The sequence below is a fragment of the Corvus cornix genome, chromosome Z (genome assembly GCF_000738735.6).
Source record: "Corvus cornix cornix isolate S_Up_H32 chromosome Z, ASM73873v5, whole genome shotgun sequence".
Taxonomy (NCBI): domain Eukaryota; kingdom Metazoa; phylum Chordata; class Aves; order Passeriformes; family Corvidae; genus Corvus; species Corvus cornix.
Genome location: NC_046357.1, coordinates 10,001,375 through 10,029,257, shown reverse-complemented (window position 1 = coordinate 10,029,257; position 27,883 = coordinate 10,001,375). Strand labels below are relative to the sequence as shown.

Genomic DNA, 27,883 nt, shown 5'->3' with positions numbered 1-27,883 from the left:
GGCGGGAGCCGGCTCTGAGGGACCCGCCCTCCCCTCGTCGGGAGCTCAGCCAAGGGCCGGGGACTGCGCGCCGGCGGACGAGCCTCCTCTCCAGCCTCTGCCGACACGCCGCCGGAGGCGTTTGCTAATTTCAGTAATACCTCGTCGCTGCTGCTTTACCATGTGTGTTGGTTTGCCTAGAGGAAGTACACTGGCGAAGTGGAATCATGGAGACACTCCAAACTCATCTGGACCCGGTGCTGTCTCACCTGCTCCAGGTGGTCATGCCTTGGCAGGGGCTTGGGCCGGATGATCTCCAGAGACCCCTCCAACCCTAGCGATTCTGCGATTTTTCCCGAAGAGATTACGGGTGCAGCATCCCGCATCTTTCTAATGCTGAGCTGTCTTTCGGTGTGAGCCCCGCGTTCCAGTTGTTACTTACATGCGGATTCTTTGAGGCATACCCGTGTTTTATCTGACACCTTCTCACACTTGGGACTAATTGGAAAAACATTTTGATTCAAAGAAATCTCATCCCGTGTTTGAGCTACAAAACACCCGACTAGTTCTGTGGGAGGAGCAGGGACACGGTGCAGTGTTTTCTAGGTTGGGTTGTTAATTCCTTGGACAGTGCAGTCTGTTCGACAACTTCAGAGCGGGAGGGACAGTCCCCGTCAGAGCAAACCTCTAGTTTCAGGACCTTCTCCTTTAAGGACATAGTCTGGCATCCCAGTTCATCTGTACCAAGTAGGTGTGTTGGCATCATGAGTGTGCAGCTCTTCAGCCTGTTCAGGTGGTCCCAGCTCAGGGAAACTAAAAACTGGTGCTGGTTATCAGAGATTTTTCTCTCTGATATTTGTGTTTGTTCATGTGTATATTAAAAAACTGCACCTGAATTTAAGAAATACAATTCTATCGAAAAGGGTCCTAAATTACATATATTTTTTCTTGTGCTAGGTAATTTCTTTTAAAATATTTTGTCAGGTCTATAGCAGTTCCACGGCCTGAGCAATCTCATGAATGTAAATGAGCAAATAATTTGGTTGAATTTATTTATTTTTCCTGAACATTTTAATTTTATCGTCAAGTGCCTTGCATTCAATGATACTTGTTTTCTAAATAGTGCCTTATCCAACAAGTAAGAGGTCAGGACTAGCATTTTAATTAGTCCTAGACAGTCGATCTGTTGGGAATCAGGAAATAAAATACTTGAATATGCCAGTTTTCCTATTCTTACAGTTGCTTGTTTGGAATCTTTTTAGAGTGTTTTGAAAATTGCAGCTCTGGGATATTTAAAAAATGTCCAGTTGTGGAGTCCTTAGCTTTTCCAGATGAAAAAAACAGTGATTTTATGAACTAACACAGGATCTGCACTATTGCAAATATGAATAATTCATTAAAATACATTCCGATGTACTGGTGCTGTTTTGAAGGCAATTAAATTGCACTGGAAAAAAATTCGGTTGTTCATACTGCAACCACATTGCAATAAACTGATGTGTTGGCCCTTCACTAAAAAGGGGTTTTATTTGGTTCCTGTAAGTTGAACTTCATGGCAGGATTTTCTGGACTTCACCACTGAGGAGATGCTCTGGAGTTGGGCCGCTGCAAGTTCCCACTCAATGAGGCACTGACCCAAGGAGATGCAGCATTGTGGCAGCTGTGGTGCTTTCTCTGGGGGAAGCACATATGACAGAGATGCTTGTAAGATACACACTGAAAAGGTGCTCTTTGTGGGAGGATTTGGGGTTGTTGCTCTTTTTTAGAGGCCAAGTTACACTGGGGTGGAGGAACACAACAAAGGACAGCTCATGATTTTGAACCGTACTCACAAGTGATGAGATTAACTTAGAGCGGGAATATCACACAACTTTTTCATGGCCAGTGTTGGCCTCCAGTGTTGTTGCAAAGCCCTAGAAGTCAGGCATGTTTGCTTCTCTTCGTGATGTTTACTGAGAGTTGGGAAATAAAGTTCAACCTTTGAAATTCTTGGCTAGCACTGAGAAAATCTCCAGCATGTTCTGTGTGTTTAGAAGAAAGTAGTCCTTCATGCATAGACAGCCCTCTTTTAGGATGCTTGGCAGATATTATTTAGCTCAGCCTCTTAACACTTCCTGTAAAGTACCTAAATGGCTTTTATTTTCCCCTTTTAAAAAAAATTGTTGAGTATTTTTTATGGTTACACAGACTAAATAACTGCAAGCAGTGGAACAGAAAATAGGCAGTAGTGGAACTGAAAATACTGTCCAGTTTTCTGGCTTTCTCTCCTGAAGCATAAAACCAGACTCTTCTCATTGCAAGGAAAACAAGTTATCAAGAAAGGTAACTCCAAAATAGAAATCAGTGTATCCCTTGCTTGAAATATGAGAGGACTATATCTAATGTGGGAAGTATAGGGTAATACTCACTTTCTTATGTTAGTAACATAAACACAAACTTACTCAGTACCCTTTAAAATTAATGGAAAACCACTGATATTTTCTAAGAAATTACATATTTCAGATAGTATCCAAGGATTTTCATTGCTTTAAGCATTAGGGCACTATCTGAGCCTCTCTTTTGGTTGCGAATTGGTATTTTAAGATTCAGGGAGATTTAGAGATTATACCAGTCTGGATATCTGCAATGAAATCATTGCAAGTATGTCTGTGCTAGTGATAAATCTTGTTAATGCTGCATGGAGACAGATCAGCTCTGTGTGAGGAGGATTACTGGGATACATTTTCTGCTGGTTGTCTTGACAATCATAAATCCATGCAGCTGTACAGCAGTGCATTAATCTGTGCGTGCAGTTTAATCCAGTTTCCAAATTAAATCGTCAGTTCTGAGCAGATAGATAACAGCTGGATTAAATTCTCTCTGTTCGCTTTCCTGGAAATAGAGTCCAGCCAATAAATCTCCGATCTTATCAGATACATGGAGCAATTTCTTGTTGTAAAGGCAGTGTATGACTTGCCTCAGTGTCCCAAGCCGCATGTTTTTCAGGTGTTTATAATAAGTAATCAGTCCGAATTATGTCATTTATGTTTTAGAGATTGTATCAGATGTCTAAGGACTCTTTAGTCCCTCATTAAGATAATCTGGTTATTACGCTGTGCAGCAATGTGTGCTGATACTATCATGACTTTAAAGCCCTAATTGCAAAATAAGAATGTGTTTAATCTGGAAGGAACTTAGAAAACTTATTACTTGCAAGGCAATTAGAGTGTGCTTGAAAACTCACCTGTCTTTGAACAATTCAGGACAGCTACTACTGGTGTGACTTGATCCCTCTTTTATTATTTTTAATTACTGTATTATTATTTCTGTTGTATTTCCTGTAGCTTGCTGAAATGTACTTATGAACTTCCGTGTTTGAGAAAGCGCTCATGAAGTCAAGGTGAGCAGGTTGAGTTCACATGTGCAAGGTGGCCTCTTTGAGAGGCTGTGTTTGTGTAAAAGGACTGGCCTGTTCTCTACAGCAGGCCTGTAGATGGGGCATTTTTTTATACAGCCCAGTTGAAAAAAATCCATTTTTCTTTCTCCACAGGACTGGATTGTACTGCCCATTGTCTTCTCTGCCCTGGCAGGCCACCGTGAATTGAGCTAATTGCTGTCTGAGAGGGGCAGCATGGCACTGGGCTCGTAATTATAGTAGGAGAGTGTAACAGTGCTTCTCATTTTTAGTTTCATTTTTACACACAGTGAAGTGGTGTAAGTTTGGAGTTTTCTCTTTGGTTACGGGGCCCACAGAATCCTCATTCAGGAGCTTGGTTTTCCAGAACTCAGGTTGAAGAGTGTTTCTGCTTGTGCCCAGGTCTGGTCCAATAATCAGGAGGCACAAAATTTATGGTGCAGGACTGAGTCTGGGGCTTTGCTCTGAAATGAAGTTCCACTTCTCTGGCCAAGCATGGCATACTTGCACCGAAGGAGAGCTGATCACTGAGTAGTCAGTGTTTAATTCCCAGTGGCACATTTTCATTAGCAATTAATAGGAAAGTCTTGCTTTACTTATTGTCAGCAGTGTGCAGGGTTGTTTAAGCTACCAAAAAGCATGCCACAGGAGCACAAGAGATTTCAGTTTTCCAGGGATGTTCAGCCACTCTCAGTGAGGTGCTTCCCACTCTTGGCAAGAGCTTCTTAGAAAAGCAGTGAAGCATTTACCAACACCTTGCCCCAGTCTCGTAGCCTGCAGCTGGTTGGGGTGTGGATGCATTGCAGAGCTGCACCACCACGCTAAACACAGACACTGCAGACCTTTGTGGCTGTACGTGTTGTATCCCCGTCTTGGAAGGGAGCACATTCAGCCTGGGTTTCCTTTACCGGTGCTGCTGCAGCAAGGGCAGAGGGCCGCTGCGCTCTCAGCATTAAGGGCTTGTGTTTGTAACTGGAACTGCGTTTCTGCAGGTGTCACCCAGAGGCTCGGGCTGCCCCTGGAGAGCTGTCCTGAGGCTGGGGACATCCATGACAGCTTGAAAAACGCTCAGATTCTGTAAGGATCAGATTTTGAAAAAACATCAAAGGAAAGTAGTTCAGAAGTAGTACTAGTGCAAAGTGTCAGCTCCTCTGCAGAATATCAGTGGCTAATTTTTATCTTAATTTGAAGTGTAATCAGCTCCATTTCTCTTGACACCAGTTCATTTTTAATTAAGATGGACAACTTTTTGCAGAAGTAATGATTTTCAAAAGTATTTTATTTCAATATCTTTGTCCTTATTCTTCCTTGGGGTTTTGGGTTTTGGCTTTTTTTTTTTTTTTAATCCCTCATGCTTTTCTGTCCCAACCCCCTTTGGGCTGCTTGATATCACTTGAAACAGCTGATACCTTGCTAAGTAGAAAAAATTAAAATGCAGGTTTCCCTTAAGAATCAAAGAGCAGGAGCATCAGTAAGAGCTGGGTTTGGCCTTTTTCCCAGATGTGGATTATATCATCCTCTTTGCTGGTTTTTGGCAACCTAGGATCCGATGACTATCTGAGATCCTGTTTGGTAGAAAAATGAAAGATTGAAGTTAAGAAATATCTGTAGCCCTACACATGACATGAAAATGTAGACATTAAGCAAAGTATAATGAATATATATGGGAATATAGATTGGAGTTGCTGAAACTCTGTACTTAACAAACACGTTGAAACCGAGGCTTCATTGTAGCAATATAGATTGTTGCTAAACAATCACATTACTTTATTCAAGTGTCTTCCATAGAGCTGTGCCCATAAGCTTGATGCTGAGAAATTATTTCTTAGCTTTCCTTCACATGAGGGTGTAATAGTTTCATACATAACTTTGTGTGTAAATTGGTCCATGAATCTGCATCAGAGTCATTGAACTGCCCTCTCCAGCTTTCTAGAAATTTGCTTTAATGGTTTTCAAAGCATAGTTGTAGGATAGTTGAGCAGTGTTCTTCTGTATGTTGAAAGACTGCATCTGAATCCCTTCTTCTGGATTCAGGATAGGGATTCAAACACACCACTAAGGTCTGAGTAAGTGCTCCAGTCATGAGACTACTTTGCAGAAGCTCTTTTGGCCTGCGTTCTGTTAGTTTTGTTTGTTTTGTTTAAAAACATATGGAACTTGTTTTTGTCCAGATGTACCTGCTTCAGCTGATAGACACTGAAATGACAATTGCAATACAGTTCCCCAGAAATTTTATCTTTCAGAAGTGCTTTGTGAAGTTTGGCAGCTTTAGCACTGGGAATTCGCTTTTGGTTTTGGTCTCCGCTAATCCTCCCAGCAGTAAATACAGCATGGTGTATGAAAGGGATTTCAGGAATGTGAACAGGAGATGTCTGCCACAGCCTCTGAAGTTTTAAAGCTTATTTGGTCTCATGTTTTATTTGTACAGTGAAGTTTTACATCTGCTACTATAATTTTCATCTGTGTAAGACATTCTGCCAATAGAGGGATTGACATATGCATTTCAATACAGAAGTGATACAGACGTGCTCAAAAGATGTCCATGTTTTGTCTGATTTTTGGAGTGCAAACACTAGGTCACCTAGTGAAACCACTGAGGAACGATGAAAAAATGCCTCTATTAACAGTATTTTTTCTGTCTTCCTTGACTTACTAAGTTAGAAATCAGAATTAAAAGAAAGTCTAAATTACTCTGAAATAATAATTGCATGAAAACTCTGTTAGAGTTGGAGTTCCCATATGGGCTGAAGGAAGGGAACTCAGCTTCATCAAGCTGTATGAGAAGTCCGTGTATAAAGTTTTTTTCATCTGATTCAGTAGTATTGCAAAACTTTTCAAAGCTCAGAATTCTGTCTTACATTTAGTGCTGTAATAAGAACTTCCAGAATTAGTAAATATATTGTTAAGACTCCTTTACATGATGAGAAATTCCATTGTTGGTACTAAAATAGAAAAGGTGAACATATCCCATCTTCATCAGAAATGAGACTCTGTTGTTTCCATTTAGTCTGTCAGGCTAACAGTTGGGTTCTAGCAATCTTTAAGGTTCAATTTCAACAATTTAAAAAACTTTGTGGTCATCTGTGTGTGATTGGCATACAGTAACAATTCACTAAAGCTGTTGGCTTAACTTTTACTTCTGTACAGTGAATTGTACATACAAGCAGTCATTTTTGTGCATTTTTTGTTACAAAGGAAAAATATGTAAAACATCTTAAAGGAATATTAGGAGTATCATTATCAGGAGTAAAAAGCAGGAACTGTGACATTGTCTAGAGTGAACAGTAAGTCTGTGTGCACATCTGATTTAATTTTCATGAACAAGAAGAGAGCACAGCCAAGGAGAGGTTGTCTTTTTGCTTGGCTTTGGATTCAACAATGCACACAAATGGTGTATGTGTGCAGTTCTGTATCATTTCTGTGAAAAATTGTGGAATTCTATTTTGAGAGTGCAAGAGGTGCAGGATATAGGCTTGATGCTGGTTTTAAATTGGGTGTGGGCTTTCAAGTTAATGGTTTTCTGGGTTTTTTATGTTGAATAAATAGCTCTACAGTGTTAAATAGTAGAATGGTAAATAACTGTATCTTTGCCTTTTGAGTGGTTAGGCGTGCCCCTAGGTTTAAAAATGAGAGACATTGAGAGACATGAGAGAAATGTATGAAGTTATTTGGCCCAGTTAATCAAATTATGCCAGGCCTGTGCTTTAGAGGTTGTGAGAATAATCTCTTTTCAGTCCTGTTGAGCTGTGCATGGTGTCATCAGATTAAATGGTGTGATTAGCTGGGTTAAGTACTAATTATATGAAGAGGATGCAAAAGACATGCATTTTCTTTCTTTTTGTCTCTCAGCTAGTGCTATGGCACTGAGAAATGCTGCTGCCATGGAGAGACACAAGAGTAAATATTGTCCGTGAAGGTTCAGTCAGAGACCTTTGGAAGAACCAGAAAAATCAGTTAATCTTTAAGGCTGAAAATCTTGGTGCCAGCAAAGCACGCTGTTCTAGCTCTGGTACATCACCAGGTAAGATTATGGACAGTATTGTGTCTACTCTGTGATGCTTGCTGGAGAATTTCTTCAAATTTCTTCAGAGCTGATCATGAATATGCTTCCTGAGAGGCTGCAGGCTCTTAATGGAACCTGTTTACTAGATTGAGGATATAGGAGGTGAAACAAATCAATCCGCTTTTACCTGAAAATACAGCTGTTACAACATGCACCTCTTTGCATGTCTTTATTTCCTGACCTGTTTCCTGCTGTCACTGTGGTGCTAAAATGATATGATGTCATTTGTAAAATGCTGTGAAGAGTAAAAAGATTTTGGTCTTGTTGCTGCAGTTCCTTGTGATGCTTTTGTTTAATAATCAGGAAGGTGAAAGGGTGCCCTTTCTTGAGAGAAATTGTTGCCATCATGCCTTTGAGCTTGGGGTGATGCACCCGGCGCATGAGAACTACGCCTTTTACTGCCAGAGGCTTTGACTGTCATCCTGACAGCAGGTGACATCCTGCCCTGCATAAGCACCTGATAAGTCAGAGTTTGTCCTGAGAGATTGTGACCTTCTGGAATGCCAGATGCAATTTGTTCAGATTGCAGGGCCACATTAAGCATTTCTTGTTTTATCTTGCTGGCCTCCTGGTGTTAGCCTGCTGGGTTTGGAAAAACTGAACAGACTGTTCCTCACTTATTTCTTGTTCCCATTTTCCCCTATTGGCAAAAGCTGTCCTAGAAACCTTAGCAGGTCTTATAACTTGATGTTTTTAAATGTACAATCACATGAACCGCTAGTGACACTGTGTTGCCTTTAGTAGTATACAAAGGCATCATTATGGTTTTAAAGCCTTTTTTTTTTCTCAGTATGTTTTCCTGCTGGTATATAATTTCATGTACATACCACTTAAACAGCAGTTTCATTCTTAAGTGTCTCAACAAAACTCCCACTCAATAGGTTTTATAGTTTAATTAGTCATAAATGGAAAAAATAAGTTGTGCTCAAGCAATTCTCACCATTAAAGTAGTATAGACCCTTATAATACTTTGACTCTGTCCATTTTCTTTCTGTTTTCTTTCTCTTTTCTCCTAAACACTAGTTGTGAACTAGTTCCACTGATTGTTTTCCTATTGTCTTTTTCCCCCTGCTTTACAAAGTAAAATGAAACTAGATTTTTTTGCTTTTCATTGAGTTCTGCTGCACTCAAACAGCTGCTTTTCCTTGAACTGATAGAAGGCTGCTGGAACGGGGTGTTAGCATTAAGCAAATCCGGGATAGATTAGTCAGTGAATGAAATGCTAGCAGCATTACATTGTTGTCTACTTTAAAATAGATTGCTATTTTAGAACTTTAGTCTAATAGGAATAGCTTATAAAGTCATCTGCATGCCTCTAGTCTCAGATACATTTCTGGATAAATTCTCCTGCAGATTTCTTCAGGGAGAAGATTGAGGAAAGGTGAGAAACTGGAGTCTCTTACCTATAGACTGCTAAATAAACTTGGGATTTTGGATTGTGTTATGTGAATGGTTGTTGTTCACAGAACTGCATCAGGGGAGTGGATGCTTGCAGGGAAGATTATGGCTTAAAGATGTTCTAAAATTTTTTTGTGCTGTACTTCTGCATGTTATTTGCTTTCTGCTTCCTTACTGAACCTATACTCCTTGAAATCGTGGAATGTAATTAGTATCTGTGTAATACCGTAGAGTAATAATAGTTACATGTAATACCATGGATTTTTTTCTTAATTTCCTTTTTTGCAGATTTGTCAAAAATCTCTTCCCTAAACTTGAATATTGAATGTGTTACTCTTCACCATTTTAACAAAATATCAGCTGTAAATGTTATGATCTTTTTTACTCAGATTTGCACTATTCTTTCTAATGGAACATAGTTCACATAACCCTTCATTTTCACAGTAATAATAGTAATGAGAACAGCAGCAATAATAATAATAATAACAATATTATTGTTATTATTAATAGTCTGAGTTCCAGGACAGATGCTCAACAAATGTCTATAAGATTAGCTAATGAAATTAAATGCTAGCCAAATTGATTAACATTAATATTAATTTAATTCTGGAAGGCTTTCACTGTTTAAATGTGATATGAAAAGTAGGATGGGTTTTAGGGCTTTGAGATGCAACAGATTTTTCACTGACTTTGTCAGTGGATCAGTAGCAAGGTCTGTATTGCTTGGAGCTCTGAAGTATTCCTCTTCTGCAGTTTCCCAGGTATTGGTCTGTGCTTGCCCTCAAACACTGTCTGCTCTGCTGATCCTCGCATCGGGAGAGGTCAGTTGCCTAAATGTGCTGGCAACTTTCTTGGCACATACTGCTGCGTTTGGAAATTCAGTCTGAGACAGCATTATGAATTTTTCAGTGCTCCAAAACCAGGTCAGTTAAAAAGGGAAAAAAAAAAGGGTCCTAAAAGAAGCCTAGGATGCATGCAAAGCATTAAGCTGCAGCACTGAAGCCAAAGTTGCAAAAGAAGAGCAAAATCTAGAGTTGCGCTCTATCCTGTTTGGGTTAATATCCCTCACTTAGGATCCTAGTTGTGCACCACAGTGATTAAGCTGATAGGACATTTCAATTTGCAGCAGGCTGTCTTGGATGTTTCTTGCTCCCTTTGTACTGCTTCTAGGCCCCAGTTTCAAAAATGCCTATCCTAATTTCACTTCTGTTCTCAATCCAGTGGAAGAGGAATCTTTGGTGAGCAAGATTTCTTTGATACACAGAGATCAGTAACTTACAACCTGTCAAATAAGATCAGATTTCTTCCTGCTAAGCTCCTTGCCATGTCCTGAAGATGTGCTGTGCATTAAGCAGTTTCCAGAGGTTAATCAAAGCTTCAGCAACACTGGGGAGCTTGTGCTTATTCCCCTGCTCTGTGGCTCTGTGCCTGCAAAGCTTGGGGAGGTCATACAGATGGCAAACCTGGTAGCAGTGCACTGCCACATGCAGAGGTTTTTCAGCATGTGGTACCCAAATAGAGCTCCAGAGATGGGAGCTGGTGTGAAGGACGTGTGCATGGCAAGGGGACCCCTTCTGAGAACATGCTTCACTCACAAATTACTCGAGAAATATGTCTGGGACCGTTTTCCATTTCCATGTTGTTTTCTGGTATGTTCTAGACATTTCCAGTCTGATGGTCAGTCAGATAAAAAATACAAATACCTGTGTTTCTGTCTAGGTTTTTATTCTCTAAAAGCTCTAGAAGTTCTCAAAGCTGCAGTCACTTTGGGATGTTTAAAATTGGCAGGGGCAGAGAAGTTGCAACAACAGTTTCAGGGGATAATTCTTCAGCATTTTTAAAACCAAGCAGACAGTCTTTATGATGCTGCTCTCCTACCACTTTTATGTGGGTACTATATTTCTAAATCTGTGTCTTCTATTAGTGACTAATATAATTACTGTAATGCAGTGTTTTGTTAATACTGACTCAGGGTAAATATCAAGTGTCTTAGACATTACTCTGAACAATTGGAAACTCCAGTCAGTATAAAGTATATTTCAAAGTGCAGTGCAGGATTTATATATTTTCAAGTAGGTCTTTGGAGAATAATATCAGCTGCTTATATTCTGTCCAGTTACATTGAAAAATGACCTTAGAATGCTTAGCCTTTTAGTACTCAGTACTTTTGAGTCGTGCATATAGAGTGATGCAACTGAATTTGATTACCTTGTAAGAGGTAATCAGCCAGAGTTGTTTCTATTTGCTAAGGCCCAACTAGTAAGTGGGGGGTAGTGAAAGAAAACTGTGATAGACAATATAAGCCAGAACACTTTCTGCTTTCCTTGTATGAGAGCACATTTTAGGTTTCTCTTCCTTGAAAATGATAGTATGTTTTTATTGCAGGCCATCTTCTTCGCAATGCATATCTGCCTAAATATGCAATCATTTTCTTGATGTAAGTGAAAACTGATTTCTTCAGTGATTTCGGCAGGACTCTAAGTATTGCCTGTTTCTTACTTCTTGGACTATAGCTTGCTTTATCCAGAGGATTTATTTTATTCTCACTGAAAAATGAGTGAAACTAAATTTTAGTGAAATAACCAAATTGGATATGTAATTTTTTTCTGTTATTTAAAAGGCTAATAAAGACTTCGTTGCATGTTTGTTGACTCAGAATACATACTTAATGGAAATTGATTTTATCTTGGAAGAACAATTCTGAGTTAAATTGACCTCATTTGCATTATATGTCAAAGAAGGAAACAAAATAGACTGGCCAGGCTAAAGTTTTGAAAGGGAAAATTTAATTTCAAAATACAGTCAGACTTCAAATTAATCCCTCCCATGTATTTCAAAGACCTGGAAAATCAATGGGTTCTACTAATAAATTCTTATTTTTCTTTGTTTTTAATGCTATTTTCTGCACAATTCAAAGACTAATTAATTTTAATTCTCTTTCTAGCTGTTTTATCAGCATTGCTGTGAAAGGATGAAAGGAGTTCCCCCCCCTCCCCCATTTTAGTTTCTATTTCACAAGTCTTAATGTACTTGCTTGGTACTGTTTATGTTACATTGATTGCTATGCTTTGATTATCTTTTCCATATGCCCTGTACACTGCAGACAGCGGGTTTGATGTGAGACTCCACTAGCTGGGTGGCACCCAACCTGTGTTGGCAGGGTTATGTAAGCTCTGACTGCTGAGGGCTCTCTGCAGCCTTCCTTCATCTCGCCAAGAGCTTACTCCAGCCTGTCAGCAGATAACCCCTGGGGAGGTGGGAAGGTGAGTTTGTGCTGCACCCTGACACCAGTGTTGCATGAAGTGCCTGTCAGTGGCCCTGCAGGACTCCCTGAGCTGCTGCTGCCACACAGGCGCTGGCAACCTGAGTGGGTGAATGCTTGTGCTGGCCCAGCCTGGGGGTCCCTCTGCATGGGTCTCTGTGGGTCACGCTGTAGCACTCCTGGACACAGCCAGTGACTGCTTGTTGAAGATCATGGAGAGACCTTTTAGGGGTGGACCACAGAATAGGGCACACCAGTGTGGTTTTCCTCTATTTCTCATTTCTGGTTTTGGCAAGAAGGAAGTTGGACTAAATAAATGTGGGAGGTTGCTTAGATCTATAGTTTTGTGCTGCAGTGACCTGTGCTGGGTAATGCTCAGTCAGCAGGTCTGGCAATGGGCTGGTCAGGTAAAAGCCTTGAGAGATCCTGTTCCATCAGGTTCTAAGTAATTGTTTTTGTCTTTAGGGATCCATCCCAGAATGACTGTGGGGTCAATACAAAAGATGAAGGTTTTAGTCTTTCTGCTGAGGTTAGGGGACACTTGAGTAAGCATCCACCTGTATTCTACTTCAGTATGAAGGGCTCAGACTTATTAAACTTCTAAATAGGTTGCAGAGTCCCCTGTCATCTGCTCTAAGTCACAATTACAGAATTAACTTGCAGGCAAGAGTTAGTGTGTTCCAGTGGGGAGGGGTATTTTTTGGCTGTTTTTTTCTTTTTACACCAGGATTTCTTGGGTTTTTTTGGTTTGATAATGGCGTGTAGAACAGGATTTCATTGTGCAACTGTTTGTTATCTCTTCCTGCTTCCCTTCTTGGTGCTGTGGCCAAAAGTGAGGTTTTGTACAGAAGCCTTGAAGGTGTTTATGTTCTGTTTCAGCCAGGGCTGATGCATATGTTAATATTCCCTGTTAATATTTGTGGGAAAACAATGCTATGTCTTAGGCTAAGAACATTGGAATCATTTAGGTTGGAAAAGATTCTTAAGGCGATCGAGTCCAACATGTCATGGTTTGACATTGCTCCCCGAGCCCTTGCTGCAGCTTGGATTTACCCATAGTCTGAAGTGCCTTAGGGCTGCACCTGCTTCAAGTGGAGCCATATCTGTGAGCCACAGTCTCCTCAGGGCTATACCTGCTGCGGCATAGATTCACTCAGGCACAGCCCTTTGAGGTGCACCAACTCCAGTGTGGCCTCCATGAGTTGTAATACCTCCAGAGGTGAACCTGCTGTGGCACAGTCACAACCGCAGCCACAGACACTTTGAGAGGTACCTGCTCCCATGTCATCTACAGGTCACAGTCCCTTCAGCTCAAGTTCACTCCGTAGTTCCAGCCTGTCCAGTGCAGCAGCACAGAACCAGCAGCGATGCCCTGCCCACCTGCCAGCCCAGGCTCATCACTGTGGCTGTTATCAAAACATTCCCAGGCACAGCAGGAAGGTGATAAGAATGGTGTTCATTGTGTCTGGTTTTCATCAAGTCATCACTGGCAAACGGAATGCTGTGCCAGCTAACAGTAGCTATTCTGGGATATATGGAAATGGGTGGTGTGTGGGCCTGGGCAGAGAGGGCAGGTTGTTTCTGGAGGTTCTGTTAGTATTTCCTCCTACCTGAGCTGGGAACATACAAGTCTGTGTTCAGCCTGGAAACACGCTATATTTTGTATTTTGAATAGTTGGGTCTTTTTAACAATTCACATGAAGCTCTGGGGTGTATTTTATATAGTCATTCTGTTTTCTGGCATTCACAGAAATAAGACTGAAAGTGCTTCTCATGTAAATCAAAAAAATGTACTCAGGGCAAACTTTGAACAAATGTTGACTTCCTTTGGCCACAACAGCCATGCATTCAATATTACTTGAGCATAAGCAAGGAAGTGGAGCTATTACTTTCCCTGTGGTGTCTGTCTGTACAGTAGAGCTTTTGTGTCACCTGTGGTCTGTGCCACAGGTCTTGGGGGAATGTTCTGCTGGGCTCTCACCTTCTGTAAAAGATAGGTCTTCTATACACAGGAGTATACTAGGTTGTTGGTATTTTCTTGCAACAACTGAACTTTCAAAGCTATGATTAAAAAAAAGGGGTCGATATTTTTCTTGCAGATGACTTTAAAAAAATCCCTGCTACTTTAAATTCAGTTTTGTTCCAGAGCTGGGCGCATGGTGCATGTAATCTACTAACCACGAGACATGCTGTTCTTCAAGGGATTTAAAAAAATTGAACTAATCCCCTACCCTAGGGAAATACCTTAAAAATCTTCATCTCCTCAAACTAGACAGCAGAGGGGCTGAAAAGGGAGCTCTAGTGAATGAGTTGCAATATCCAGTGACATCCTCATTAAAACCACCTGGTATTCTGACAAAATGAGTGGTAAGAGACCCTCCAGTGTGACTTCCTTCACATTCACTGTAATAGGAGCTGCAGCAGTTTAAGCACTCAAAGCCAAGTGGCTTTTTGCCTCTATGAAAGACAGGTTTAATGAAAGAGACCAATTTGTAAAACACAGTGCTTGGAGCGCTGGTCTAACTGCTTCTGTGCTTTCATGTGCTCCATTCAAAGCTGCTTAAAACCAGGTCACTTTTCATATATCTATGAAGATGGGATTTTAGGAACCAAAGTCTGTATACCCAGTGATCTCTTTCTTGGTTTAATTCTTTTTCCCTTCATTCAGAACTTCCTCAGAGTTGTGATGCAGGGTTTAAACTGAGCCTGCAGCAGTGTTAGGCTGGCACAGGTCTTAAAGGATTGATACATTTGTTCAATCTGTCTTGTGTTGCTTTTTATGGTGGTTTTGTTTTGGTTTTGGTTTTCTTTTGTTCGCTTATTTTGTTTTTTAAAGTTACTATTTGGTCAGATAAATTCTTGAGAGGTTCTTCAGGTCACCAGTCAGCCAGACTGGAGAAAAAAAATTGTTGGTCCTTCACTGTATTTGGATCACTCTTGATTTCCTTGCTTTTCCTCTGTCTTAGAATTATTTTCTTTTACAGTCAGTGCCCTTTTATATGATACCAGGATAGATTTTGCTGGGTTTGATTACAGTAAGGAATGTAGGCCATAAATAGATGGTATATGTACTGCTAACACCAGGTATACTGAAATAGCTCATCTCAAAAGACAGGGGAAGCCTAGCCAGTTGGCCAAGTGCCAGGAGGTTGCAGGGTTGACAGTTAAGCGTCAGTCCTGAAAGGGAGATTAATGGTAGGCTGTGCTCTAAAAAAGAGCATGTTGAGCCACAGGAGAAATTCTGCAGGAGCAAATTAAGGAAGAGCTGTGTGCTGATGCCTCAATGCAGTTTTACCTTTCTCTTGGCTCCTCTGTCCTGACAGGGTTCTGGCATTCCCATGTGGTTTGTCTCTGTGATCCATGTGGACTGGCTAGCTGCCTTCTGTGCTTTGATGGAATGTTCAGGAGGGGCTTGTCTACACAAGTTTTTTGAAGGAAATCCTTCTTCTTAGTCAGCCTTTTCTGCACAGCCAGTTAACTGCAAGGCCCCTGATAATTTTTGCAGAAGATGGTAGTAGTTCTGTGTTTCTTCTTTTGCAGGAGCACAATTGTCCATACCTGCCACTCTGGAGGCTATAGCCGTAAGTTACAGCTATTCTCTGGTTATGAGGATGTCACTGCCCAACTAAAGACACTTGTTTAAATAATAGTTTATAGTTTGTACATGGCATGCCTGACATTGCTTGTGGAGGTTTCCAGGCTTTTCATACGGACAACCTGTGCTGCTGTTCTCAAGATCAAAGAGCAGAATGGGGCCAGAATTCTGCCTCGGAATTGCTGTGACACTGTACAGCAGATGAGTGGCTTCCCTGCTCTGCTAGAGTGTCATCCACCATTTAAACTGTGAAATAGTGAAATTTCATGTAAAGAGTTTTTTATTACCTGAAATACTTTTACAGTTGTGATGTCGAACAGATTAAAGCAGAAAACAACTGTGGGTCAGAATTCAGGCCATCCTGCAAGAAACCGTCCTTTTCCCAAATGGAGGAAAAACAGAATGTAAGGTGTGGGTTTAGGTTTTCAGTTTTCCTGTGGATGGAGTGTCCTTCCACATAGATTTTTTCCTCTGAGGTATAAAATAATAAAATTAGGGGGAACATTTGGTGCTAAGAAAGACCAGCTTGGTGGGAGAATACAGAAGAATTTTCTCATTTGTCACTTGGTCTCTTCCCTAATAAGAATTTCAGGATTTGGCCATTTGGCTGTATGTATACATACAGTATTTTTCACGAGTTTCACTCTATTTACATCCAGAGAATAATACAATTATGTATTATTTTAAGTTTATGTCAGCCATGAAAGGGCCCTTTTCTTCAAACATGAGTAAGCCAAAAAGAGTAATGAAGGCATTCTGGAAGAAGTACATTTTCCCTCTGTTCCAGTTACAAACTGCATCAGTTAAGTTTGCAGCACACACAGTAAGAATAGCATCCCTGGTTCAGAGAGGTGAGAGAGTCACGGACTCTGAGGGGAAGGAGAAGCCAGGCTTTCTGCCTCACCCTAAGGCAGATTTGTCTGTTGGCAACGTGGCTGCAGCACAGAGAGGTGAAGTGGCTTGCAAAATTTCTTCAATGTGTCTCAAGGCAAGGAGCAGTGTCCCAGAGCCTGGGTCGGTCACCTTGGCCTCTCTGAAGGAGCAGACGAGTGCTTCTGTGCCACCCCAGTTCCCATTTAATGAAACCATCATCAGCTGCCTTTTCTTTGCCCTTAGGTCGTGCCTCTGACCTCTCTTCCTCTTGCTCACACAGGAGATTGGGGGGGTTTAGAGGGCAGCTCCACCTGGCAAAATGTCACATGCCCTCTGCTAGTGTGGCACCTTAGGTGACTGTCTACCTAAGCTTCAGGCATTGAGTTACTTACTGGTCTGATTCGCTCCCCCTCAGTCGGGTGCATCTGCTCTGGCAGTCGGGTGTCTCCCGTGTCCACCAGTCGGGAGTGCTGCAGGCTGAGAGCTGGGGAGGTGAGCGTTGCCACTGCCTGTGCTGTCTCAGAGCTCTCGTGCCCAGCTCACCACCCTCAGGCGTGTGGCTGCATGATCAGCATTTGCTGATCAACTCCTGCTTTTCAAGGTTAAAAAAGAAAGGTAAAGAAGAAAAAAGTGATGTGCTGCTTTAAGGGTAAGTGGTTGCTCGTGTATTTAGGGTAAGTACTTCTATGTCTGTGCTGCCAGAGTTAAACTGGTGAAACAGTATGGGTCATGCTGTCATTCAGTGAAGTGTATGGCTGTTATGTAAAGGTTTTCTATACTTTCTTCATATGTCTGCTTAGGAACATCACGCGTCTGGCAAAATTTTGAGAAGGCTCAAGGCATTAAAGAAAGCTCATCTAAATAAAGGAGGGTTAACGTGACATTGCAGTTACTTAATCCTGTATTGTCCTGCCATGTGACTGCAGGGATACTGAGGCGCAGCATTTCTTTTGCCTGGTGCACAGATTATGCTTTTTCTGTCATCTTCCAGAATCAGTTGCTTTGTTGAACACACCATGGGAAAGAAACGGAGGGGCAACGTAGTTTTTACAGCAAGGCTTCAACACCAAGTGACATTTCCAAGGTACAGTGACAAGCTCACAGGCTGAAGAATGAATCAAAGGCAATCCCTACAGTTAGCTTTTGGACTTCTACCAGAATTAAGGAGAACTACGCTCTTAAGGTCAGCTATTCAAAATTAACTAGAAGTATCTAGATTTATTCAGAGCAATTAATCAGCTTTCTGTTTGACCTTTATCTATCAAGTTAGTTCTCAAACCATCAAGCTAAAGTCTGAAAATTTGTGTGAAATATTTTGCATGTGTCAAATGTACTGCATAGACAGTGAGCACCCCACTGCTTTCTTGCACAAAGTTCATAGTTTTAATTGCAAAGCCTCTTTTACCTTGCAGCTGAAGATCCTGACACACTAAATCTGTTAGTGAGGAATGGATGTATACAGCTTCCAGTTTTATCTCTGATTTTGAACAAGAGGTGCAATATGTAGATGTGCCAGATTTGTTTTTGAACAAATTTACAAATCTTCAAACTAGTCTTTGGACTTTCTGTAAGCTGCATTTTTTTTTTTTTTGCTGCATTTGTCACAGTGTCCATAATGTGCAGGATTGCACATTCATACAGAATTACTTCATTTAAACTTCAGGACATCTTGTTAAATGGGGAAGTGATTACCCTATAGACTATGACAACAGGATATGTGAATGAAGGAAGTCTTGGAAAATACCGCTGTTCCAGGTGGCATCATGAGGACAGCAGAGAAGATGATGGGCACCTGGAGTGCCATGAAGGAGATGAAGAGGGCAGACAAAACAGGCTGACCCCCTTTGAGAAACTAATGCAGGATATGTCTCATAATGAAAAAGTGGTGAAAGAATTAACCCTGGGAAAGAGAATTGCCTTCTATCGAGTCAGAGGAGAAATAGGAAATGGGAATTTCTCACAAGTGAAGCTTGGAATTCATTCCCTGACCAAAGGTAGGCACCATTGCATGCTGAGTGCTGTATATAAATAGCTTCCAATGGGAAGAAAGATGCTGTGTGAACCCTAAATACATACATAGTGTGTGTGTGTGTGTTTTTTAATGTTACTGAGTTTATCTATAGGCAGAGTCATACATGAATGCTCAGGGTTGGATTAGGCTTTAAAGAAACTAGGCATATTTTCTCTAGATGGAAGCTATTACAGGAGAAGGTCATCACTGCACTTCATGGAGTTAACACATCTCATCCTGTGGCTCAAACACTCCACAGTTAGAAGTTGTTGTTGTGCCTCCCCTCCTACAACCTGCCCTGTCCATCTGCTCTCTCCCCTGCCCCAGCGCCTGGCCTGCAGGGATACAGGTGATGAACGCCCAGGACAGTGGGCCAGGCATGCTCCTGCCTGCAGCCAGAGGTAGCAAGGCTTCCTTTGTTTCATCATAAATTTTACTAGTATGGACAAAAATTGTATTTGGTCACAGTAATTTTGGTGAGAAGTGTTATGCCCACTTTACTACTCATTTGCTGATGGTTCTTCACTGTAAAAAGCTGGGATGGGGCTATAGGAGGAACAGGTGCAGGGAAACAAGCTCTAGTATTGCCAAACTGGTGTTTGTGTTGAATTGTCAAGTTATTTTTCTCGTTTTAATTATCAGCTGTCCTCTTTCTTCTTCTGCCTTTGTCTGACAATAATAGAAATTGTTGTTTTCCATCAGGGTGACTGGTGTTCTCTGTATCTTTGTACACTACTGTCTTGCTTTTCTTCTCACAGTCTTTACTTTTCAGTTTGATTTGCTCCCCTTCCCTTCATCCTCTTACAGGTGAGAGAACAAGATATGCCCCCAAACTGTATTATCTGTTGTTATTTTCTTTAATCACCTCTTTCAGCCCAGATATAAGAGGGGTGAAAAGTCACAGTTGTCACTCGGGTGCAGCAGTTGCTGCCCTGGGAATCTAAGTGGGCAACTGTTGGTACTTAATTTTAAGTACATTTAAGCCTGCCAACACCCAAGGGTTGCTTTAACTGTGTGTTGATTTTTTGGTTATGCTTGTTTCAGCAAAGCATCTCTGTTTTACTTGGCCCACAACAAGTTGTTTCCTCTTCTGTGATGATTTTTTTTTTCTTCCAGAGGTAACTGTTTTGTGCTTACTGTTGGAGGAGGTGCTGCTCCTGTACTGGGAACATAAGGAATGCTAATGAAAGGCAGTTAGAAATTTGATCAGGATGAACCCTTTACTTGCTGAGCTTACTTAGGAAACAGGTTGCTTTAGTATCTGAGTAGAGCTGATTGCTCAGACAAACTAAACACCAAAACCAAAACTGTACTTTTTCTGGAAAAGGTTCTTTTTCAACAGAAATCTCTCAAATTATTTTTCTTTTGTTTGTTTGTTAACTTTTTTTGTTCAAATATTCACTAGAAAGGGAGTTGATTTATTGATGCTAAGTTTGTAACTGCCATGGGGAAGGAAGAAAGAAAGATAAACATTTTCTGACTTGTTTCTGCCTGTGAGCTTATCTGTATCTAGTAAAATACAGTACATGGACAGAAGAACAGGAACGTACACACAGGGATTCATGTATACACACTCACCACCACCACACACAAAGAGGATTCTGTTTTTTGCAGTAGATACACATTGTTGTGTTGGCAATGAAATGATGTTCCTACACAGTATTAATGAGCGCAAGTCTTTTTTTTAAATCTGATTATGTAAATAAAAGGCTTCATCATTAATACTGTTTGGATCTCTGTGGTAGAGGGTGGTATATGTGTCAGAGTGCTGTTCAGCTCTTCAGTAACTGCCAGTTTTGTGTGGTCTCTCTCCTTACATGTCATCCTGTATCAAAAAAAGAAACAATTTTGGTTTTTTACTAAGATGAGCCTTTGTAACAATTACATCTGTGTGCTTTTCTGTTGCCCTTGTGATCTGTTGCAGCAGGACACGTGATTTCTAGCAGAGGGAGGGGGAGAGAGAGAGAGAAAGAGAGAGGAAAAACTTCAGGATCATACTGGGTGATGAACCCTGTTTCCCTCAAGGGCTGTCTTGGTTGTTTAGAAAACAACAGAATAATCTTTGGTGCTATGATGCGGATGCCATGTCCCATGGCTTGGACAGGTGCTCTCTTCACTGGATAAAAAGCTGGCTGGCTGTCTGGCTGGACCCAGGGGGTGGTGCTGAATGGAGTTACATCCATCTGGGGCTGGTCACTAGTGGAATTCCACAGGTCTCAGTACTGGAGCCAGCCTTGATTAATATCAGTCAGTTTGCAGGTGACACCACATTGGGCAGGAGTGTTGATCTGCTGGAGAGCAGGAAGGCTCTGCAGAGGGATCTGGACAGGCTGGATCCATGGGCTGAGGCCAGTGGTGTGAGGTTCAACAAGGCCAAGTGTTGGGCCCTGCCCTTGGGTCACAACAACCCCAGGCAGTGGCACAGGCTGGGACGGAGGGGCTGGAAAGGACCTGGGGGTGCTGGTGACAGCAGCTGGACATGAGCCAGGGTGTGTCCAGGTGGTCAAGGAGGCCAAGGGCATCCTGGCCTGGATCAGCAATAGTGTGGCCAGCAGGACCAGGGCAGGGATTGTCCCCCTGTACTGGGCACTGGTGAGGCTACATGTCACATCCTGTGTTTCATTCGTTTTGGACCCTTCACTACAAGAGAGACATTGACACGCTGGAGTGGGTCCAGAGGTCAACAGAACTCTGGAAGGGTCTGAAGCACAAGTCCTTTGAGGAAAAGCTGAGGAATTTGGGGGTGTTTAGCTTGCAGAAAAGGAGGCTCAGGGGAGACCATTTCACTCCCTACAACTGCCTGACAGGAGGGTGTACCCAGGTGGGGGTTGGCCTGTTCTACCAGGTAGCAAGGGACAGAACAAGAGGAAATGGCCTCAAATTGTGCCAGGGAAGGCTGAGGTTTAGGTTGGACATTAGGAAAAATTTCTATACCAAAGGGGTGGTTGGGCCTTGGAATGGGCTCCACAGTGAACTGATGAAGTCGCCATCCCTGGAGGTATTTAAAAGATGTGTAGATGTGCCATTTAGGGACAACATTTAGCGGTGGGATTGACAGGTTGGACTTTATGATCTTAGAGGTCTTTTCTGATTTATGTTTCTATGTGTATTGTGTTATTCAGGGGCATTGCCCACTATATTAACCTGAATTTTGGCAGAGATTTTCTCCAGATATCCATGGAGTTTCTTGCTAAGGACTGTTACATTCCTAAGCCCTGTATAACCTTTATTTTACATGCCTTCCAGCTGACAAAGGAAGAGTGAGAGCGCAGCTGAATAGAAGTAATTAAGAGCATCAAAAATTTACAGCTAGCAAGAAGTCCATCTAACGTGACACAAATTGGAAAAGTAGGAATGTCCAGGCACCCAGTTTACTTTTTTTTTTAAAGCAATTTTAACTTGGTTTTGTGGTTTTTTTTGTTCTGCCATCACAGCATACACCATTTCTTTCTGAAGTTATTTCCCAACCTTTTCCTAGTTTCTCTTACTAAGATTTCACCTAGCACTTTTCAGACCTCAGCATACACTGCATATAGTCAATCAAAATCTCTTTCAATTATTTTTGTAATTATTTTGGTAAATAAGCTGCCTGCTAAAAATGCCTTTCTGTTCAGCACAGCTGCTAAGCAAGAGTAATAGAGGATTTGTAAACCAAGCATTGTTTGGAAGGAGAAAGGAAGAGTTCAGAATAGGAAAGGAAGGTGCCAGATCTTTTGCACTCTAGGTTTCTTTGCATATCATGCATTTGCAACTGCACTGATGTAGATTTAAAGGGGCTTGGTCTGAATTTATGGTGGTGTTTGAATAGGATCAGGCCCTTAGTTCTAAACATTTTTTTTCCCCTCCTCTTTCCTTTTAAAACTTTGCAGGGAAACTGACCACGAGGAAAAGTAGATTCCAGAAAAATGAAAGGGAAAAAAATATAACTTAGAATACTTTATTTTAATGCCCAAATATCCCCAATTTCTAAAGATCAAGATGCAATGATGAAATTACATGGTGGAGATTGTAAGAACCGTAAGCATTTAGTTGTGCAAATATAGCCTACTGCAAGCTGCTGCTCTTCCCTCTTGGTTTAAGAGATCAATGTACTACAAACATGACGAGGGTCTTTCACTAGGTCAGCAGTCAGAGTGCTGCCAGCACCACTGTCAGTAGCTGCATTTCCTCCTGGTTCACCCCACCTCCACACCATGCAGGACGTACTTGCTTCCCTGAGGGGCTCCCTAGAAAGCACGGAACAAGTCCTAGAGAAGCAGTGTGGCTGGGAGAACTGCCCTGTACTAGCACAGACTCCTGAAAACAGGCACATAAAGGGAAATTCAGCACCTTCCACCACAAGAATCACATGTGCTTCAAGCATCTGCTGCACTTCAGTAGGGATATCAATTGATGCATGTATCATACTAAAAAAATGTAAATATACCAAATGTGGCGTTTTCTTGATCTGTACAGGTACACGCGTAAGTATCCTTTACATGCATAAGTATCCTTAACATTTCCTTTATGTATACTGAAATACTAAACTTGAGTTAAAAACTTAATCACATTCAGTAAAAAAGTCTTAAATGCTTTTATACCAGAACATGTGTACAAATGTAATAGCCTTCTCACTCTTTTCTTACAGCAACAAGTGAACAATACCTTTTTTCCTAATTTATTCCCGCTTACTAGAAACCAAGGTGAAGTTTTTTTTCTAAAAGATTTATTAAAAGTGATTAATTAGTAAGAAATCTGATTGTTTGACTAAGATAGTCTTGAGGGAAAAAAACAAAACAAAACAAAACAAACCAGAAATCCCTTCTTGCCAGGAATAAATAGTTGTTTTTCTTGCTGTGATGCATTTTAATTTTGCTGTCCTGACAAGTTATACGAAGCCACTGTAAACCTGTTTTAACCAGACTAATCCTTCAAATAGCAGCTGTATTCAGAAGAGCAAAGACAAAAGCTGTAACCTACAGACTAATATAGAAACATAAGGGCAATTGTGACTGACCTACTCATACTGCTCTGAGCTACCCTGATGATGTGGTGCAGCTGCAGATATATATATGTGGTTTATGGCCCGTGGCTTCACTTTAGATATGCTCCAGAAACATGTAGGACTTAATAGCAGCTTTGTATTACCAGAACAGCTTATGCTGGCTAGATTTGCTGTTTTACAGGATCCCTGCGACTTACTCCACTGCTCAGAATAAAATAGCCAAAGCCTCTAAATTCCCTGCAAGTTTGTTTGTCTGGTCTGAAACAAAGCACCCAAATTTAGCACCTCTATTAGCCCCCAAGTACCTGGCTCATCTGAGGAGCTCTGAGCTAACAAGAAAAGCACAGACTTTCTCTACCAGCACTGGACACCAAAACCAGATGCTGTACCTTCAGACCTGTCACAGCGAAGCACACCAAGGCAGATGATTTGATCAGCCCTTGTAATACTCTACCAGCTTTCAGCTTCCTCAGCACTGAATAGAATGTCCTAGACAGAAAGGGGCAGGGGTTGTATGGAAGAGTGCAGGTAGGCCCCTGCAACTTAGTTTATACTAATAATGAGAAATTTTACTGCACTTCTACAACCAAACATAGTTGTAAGTAAATAGTATTACTGTTTGTACCTATTGCATTAACAACATGGAAAAAATTTTTTTCTTCTCAGAGAAAGTTGCAATTAAGATTTTGGACAAGACAAAGCTAGACCGGAAGACTCAACGTTTGCTGTCTCGTGAGATATCCAGCATGGAAAAGCTGCACCACCCAAATATAATCAGGCTGTATGAAGTGGTGGAGACGCTTTCAAAACTGCACCTGGTGATGGAGTATGCAGGAGGTGGGGAGCTCTTCACTAAAATCAGTACAGAAGGAAAGCTGCTAGAAACAGAGTGTAAAATAATCTTCTCCCAGATTGTGTCTGCTGTGAAGCACATGGTAAGTTGCTCTTACACAGGCACTCACTACTCTTAGTACATTTTGTGGATATTTCTTTTGACTTTCAACAGTAGGTTTACTGTCAGCCAAAACTTCAGGCCCACAGCCTGAAGCAAAACAGCTACAGAAGAGCTATGTTAAATGTATCTGAGAGTTTTCACATCCCCTCGAGTTACTGCCTCTCTGTTGACAGCTTTTAGAAGGAGGCTGAACGGGGAACACCTGGGTGGTGGAATCATCCTTTTAGCAACAGTGTTCCATTTGCTTTAAGGTGCTGTGGGCACCAGTGAACAAAGCTTTGTTTCTTCTCTCCCTGTTTCAAAACATAGCATCAGTCACTCTTCTGCTTCCAGAGAGGCTGCTTAGGTGTTGCAAACATCCGGCTTACTTATTAATGAATATGGGAGTCTGTCACTTAAAGACTGTCAATTCCTGGTCCTTACTTCAATGCAAATCTGTGAGGTTTGACCCAGCAAGTCACTTCTTGCCTAGTCCTCAGTATATACACTTAGGGTGATGGTATCTGTATAGAGCCCGAAGCACCTTGTCAAGGCAGAAAAGGAGCAGTTAACTACTTCGGTACATCTCCTCTAAACTTTGCAGAGTAATTACAGCTACTTCAAAAAAATAAAAACACGGAGAACTGTTCTACAAGTCCGAGACGTAGCATTCGTTAAAATTGGCTCAGGGTGCCCTCCGGTGGCTCATGTTCTCCTTGCCACGCAGTAGCTTCTGGCGAAGTCAGGAACAAGGGTGTTCCCAGGTCAGACATAGAGAAACTGCATCGCACGCTGCTCGTGGCTTACATAAACAGCATGCATTTCTTATGGTTTTTGACGAAATGATCGTATGTACTTTAAGTGGTGGATTAGCTTCAACACCTTATTCACAGGACAGGCACCCTGCAGCTACAGGAACTGAATTTACGTGTCAGCATTACACCACATCTGTTTCTTAGAATTAAACACAGACTGTTGAGCTGGCTAACCTCCTCACTTGTACATAAAGGCTTCTGCACATTTCACTTTTGCTAAGTCATCACATCCAGGTTACATAAATCCCATCTCACTGCTGCCAGTCCACAAGGACAGAGGGTCCCTGGCTGTTACTGATGAGAGTTGAAATAGGATGCCAAAGGGTTGCCATATTGCCTCCAGATACTGCACGATGTTACTCCAAAGGAAAAAGCAGAGAGTGCTCATCCATTCCTTCTAGTTATTCCAAAGATGAATCTAAACTCTTACTTAATCTTAAGACAGCAAGTTCAGTTTGAGTCCTTAGCTACTTCTGACATTTCCAAGGGAAAAAAGTAGAAGTTACGGTGTATGTATTTTAGATTTCTAAAACTAGAAGACACCACTAAACTTGGGTGTCCTGCAAAATGAAATACTACGAGGCACAAGTCTATGGTCCTTTTCTCCTGCCATCACCAATTCCTCATAGGACATTAGATCACAGAATGTAATTGTCGCAACTTTATCTGTGATAATGTTCAGTTGGTGAACTAAATGCTTAAATCTGTAAGTTACATGTAGTAACTGCAAAAACAAGTGCTGTGAACTTATTTTGCACATATTTGAACGTATTTTGCACATGAAGGTGTCTCTTGTAGAATAAGCCACACTGCCCTCATACATTTGCTTCATGAAAATAGTTATGATTAGTTAACAAGTTGAGACTGCTGTGCTTAAAAAGTCCCAGCATCCTTCTTCTCCCCCTACTCAATTCTTCTCCTATCTTTGGAGAATTAAGTTAAATTTATTTATATCTTCCAACTGCAATACTAGTTTCTGACTTTGCCCAAGATAACTCCCTTTCTCCCATGGGGTAATTAACAAATTAGAGGTAGCCATTGAGAACTTTCTTGGGAACAAACCAATACCAGCTTTTCTTCTTCTTCCACAGCATGACAATAATATCATTCACCGGGACCTGAAAGCAGAAAACGTCTTCTACACCAGTAACACCTGTGTTAAGGTGGGAGACTTTGGATTCAGCACAATAAGTAAAAGAGATGAAACTTTAAAAACTTTCTGTGGCTCTCCTCCTTATGCCGCTCCTGAACTCTTCCGAGATGAAAACTATATTGGCATCTATGTAGACATCTGGGCACTGGGAATCCTCTTATACTTCATGATGACAGGTAGCATGCCATTCCGGGCAGATACAGTAGGCAAACTGAAAAAGTGCATTCTTGAAGGCACATACACTTTGCCTCCCTGTCTCTCAGAAAATTGCCAGAAACTGATAAAAGGAGTCCTTCAGCCAGTACCAACCAAGCGATACTCTGTCAAACTGATTATGAACAGTGAATGGATGCAAGGAATACAGTTCCCCAAACCCTTACAGACATTTAAACTGGATCCAAAGTATTTATCAGATGTCAGTACACTCAAAGAAGAAGAAATTGAAGTGAAAAATATTCTGGAAGATTTGGGAATCACAGAACAGCACATTCAAAACAACCGGGGAAGAGGAGCACGCAGCTCCGTAACAGGGGTCTACAGAATTGTGTTGCACAGAGTACAGAAGAAAAGGGCACTTGAATCTGTTCCTATCATGTCCCAGCCAGATCCAAAAGAAGACGACTCAAGGAATGGAATCAATTCTTACAGTGGGATTAAGCACACATCCAAGCTGTGTTCTATTTTATAAAATTGCACTGCAGGCTTTATGCTCAGCACATTTGACAAAGGGGATTATTCACTTATCCTTAAATTCTAGTGTTACATTTTTTTGTAATTTTTGAATAAACCAAAAATGCCTCATTTTCTTTGCATTTCTCAAGTGACAGTGAAGCACTCAAATACAGAGCTCTTGTGCATTTGTTTGACCCTTTCTCCAGACACTTGGTATAGCCAGTGCAAGAACCCAGCACCTGAAAGGATCATGAGTGGAGGGGATCTTTTAATAAACACCATGCTACTGCACTTAATCTGCTTGGGAGATTCTCTGTACAGGCATGGTAACAGCTAACTTCTGAAAAGCTGTACCTAAGCTTCTCACAACTTTACCTCTGCAAACCAGGAGAGGTTTTGCAGAGAACTAAATTTAAGCAGAGACCAGACCATAACCCAAACAACTGCAAATTCTGCTTTTGAACTTCCTCATCAAATTTAACAAGTTCATTTTAAAAAAGCATTTTATTTTCTTTCAAGAAACAGCAAAGCTGTTGTTGGCTGCAGTTCCCAACTTGTCATGACCCCAAAGACAAATCAGGATTCAGTACTTTAACCCTGCATGTGTGGGTGCCTGACTGGTTGGGCAACCATCAATTACCCTTCTGACACCTCTTCCACGGCTTGCATGATTCTGCCAATCTGGAACTGCTTGGACTCCAGCTGCACTCCAATAAATAAAGATTTAAGCATACTCCAAAACCCATGTAG

At 41.4% G+C, this 27,883-nt stretch overlaps 1 protein-coding gene across 9 annotated transcripts; it reads left to right on the top strand.

Annotated features, from left to right (window-relative positions):
• The first annotated feature begins 67 nt into the window (after positions 1-67).
• On the top strand, positions 68-27,874 carry NIM1K (NIM1 serine/threonine protein kinase). Of its 9 annotated transcripts, none has more exons than XM_039567736.1 (6): positions 68-726; positions 7,223-7,394; positions 17,556-17,747; positions 18,172-18,558; positions 24,226-24,494; positions 26,400-27,874. In XM_039567736.1, exons 4-6 carry the CDS (start codon positions 18,267-18,269, stop codon positions 27,147-27,149), a joined length of 1,311 nt encoding a protein of 436 aa, XP_039423670.1. In that variant the 5' UTR covers positions 68-726; positions 7,223-7,394; positions 17,556-17,747; positions 18,172-18,266; the 3' UTR covers positions 27,150-27,874. The 9 variants fall into 9 exon arrangements, with proteins under 9 accessions (XP_039423670.1, XP_039423671.1, XP_039423675.1 ...); XM_039567737.1 differs by lacking the exons at positions 68-726; positions 7,223-7,394 and adding exons at positions 8,660-8,817; positions 9,588-9,655; XM_039567738.1 differs by lacking the exons at positions 68-726; positions 7,223-7,394 and adding exons at positions 9,668-9,757; positions 15,637-15,677.
• The last annotated feature ends 9 nt before the right edge of the window (positions 27,875-27,883 follow it).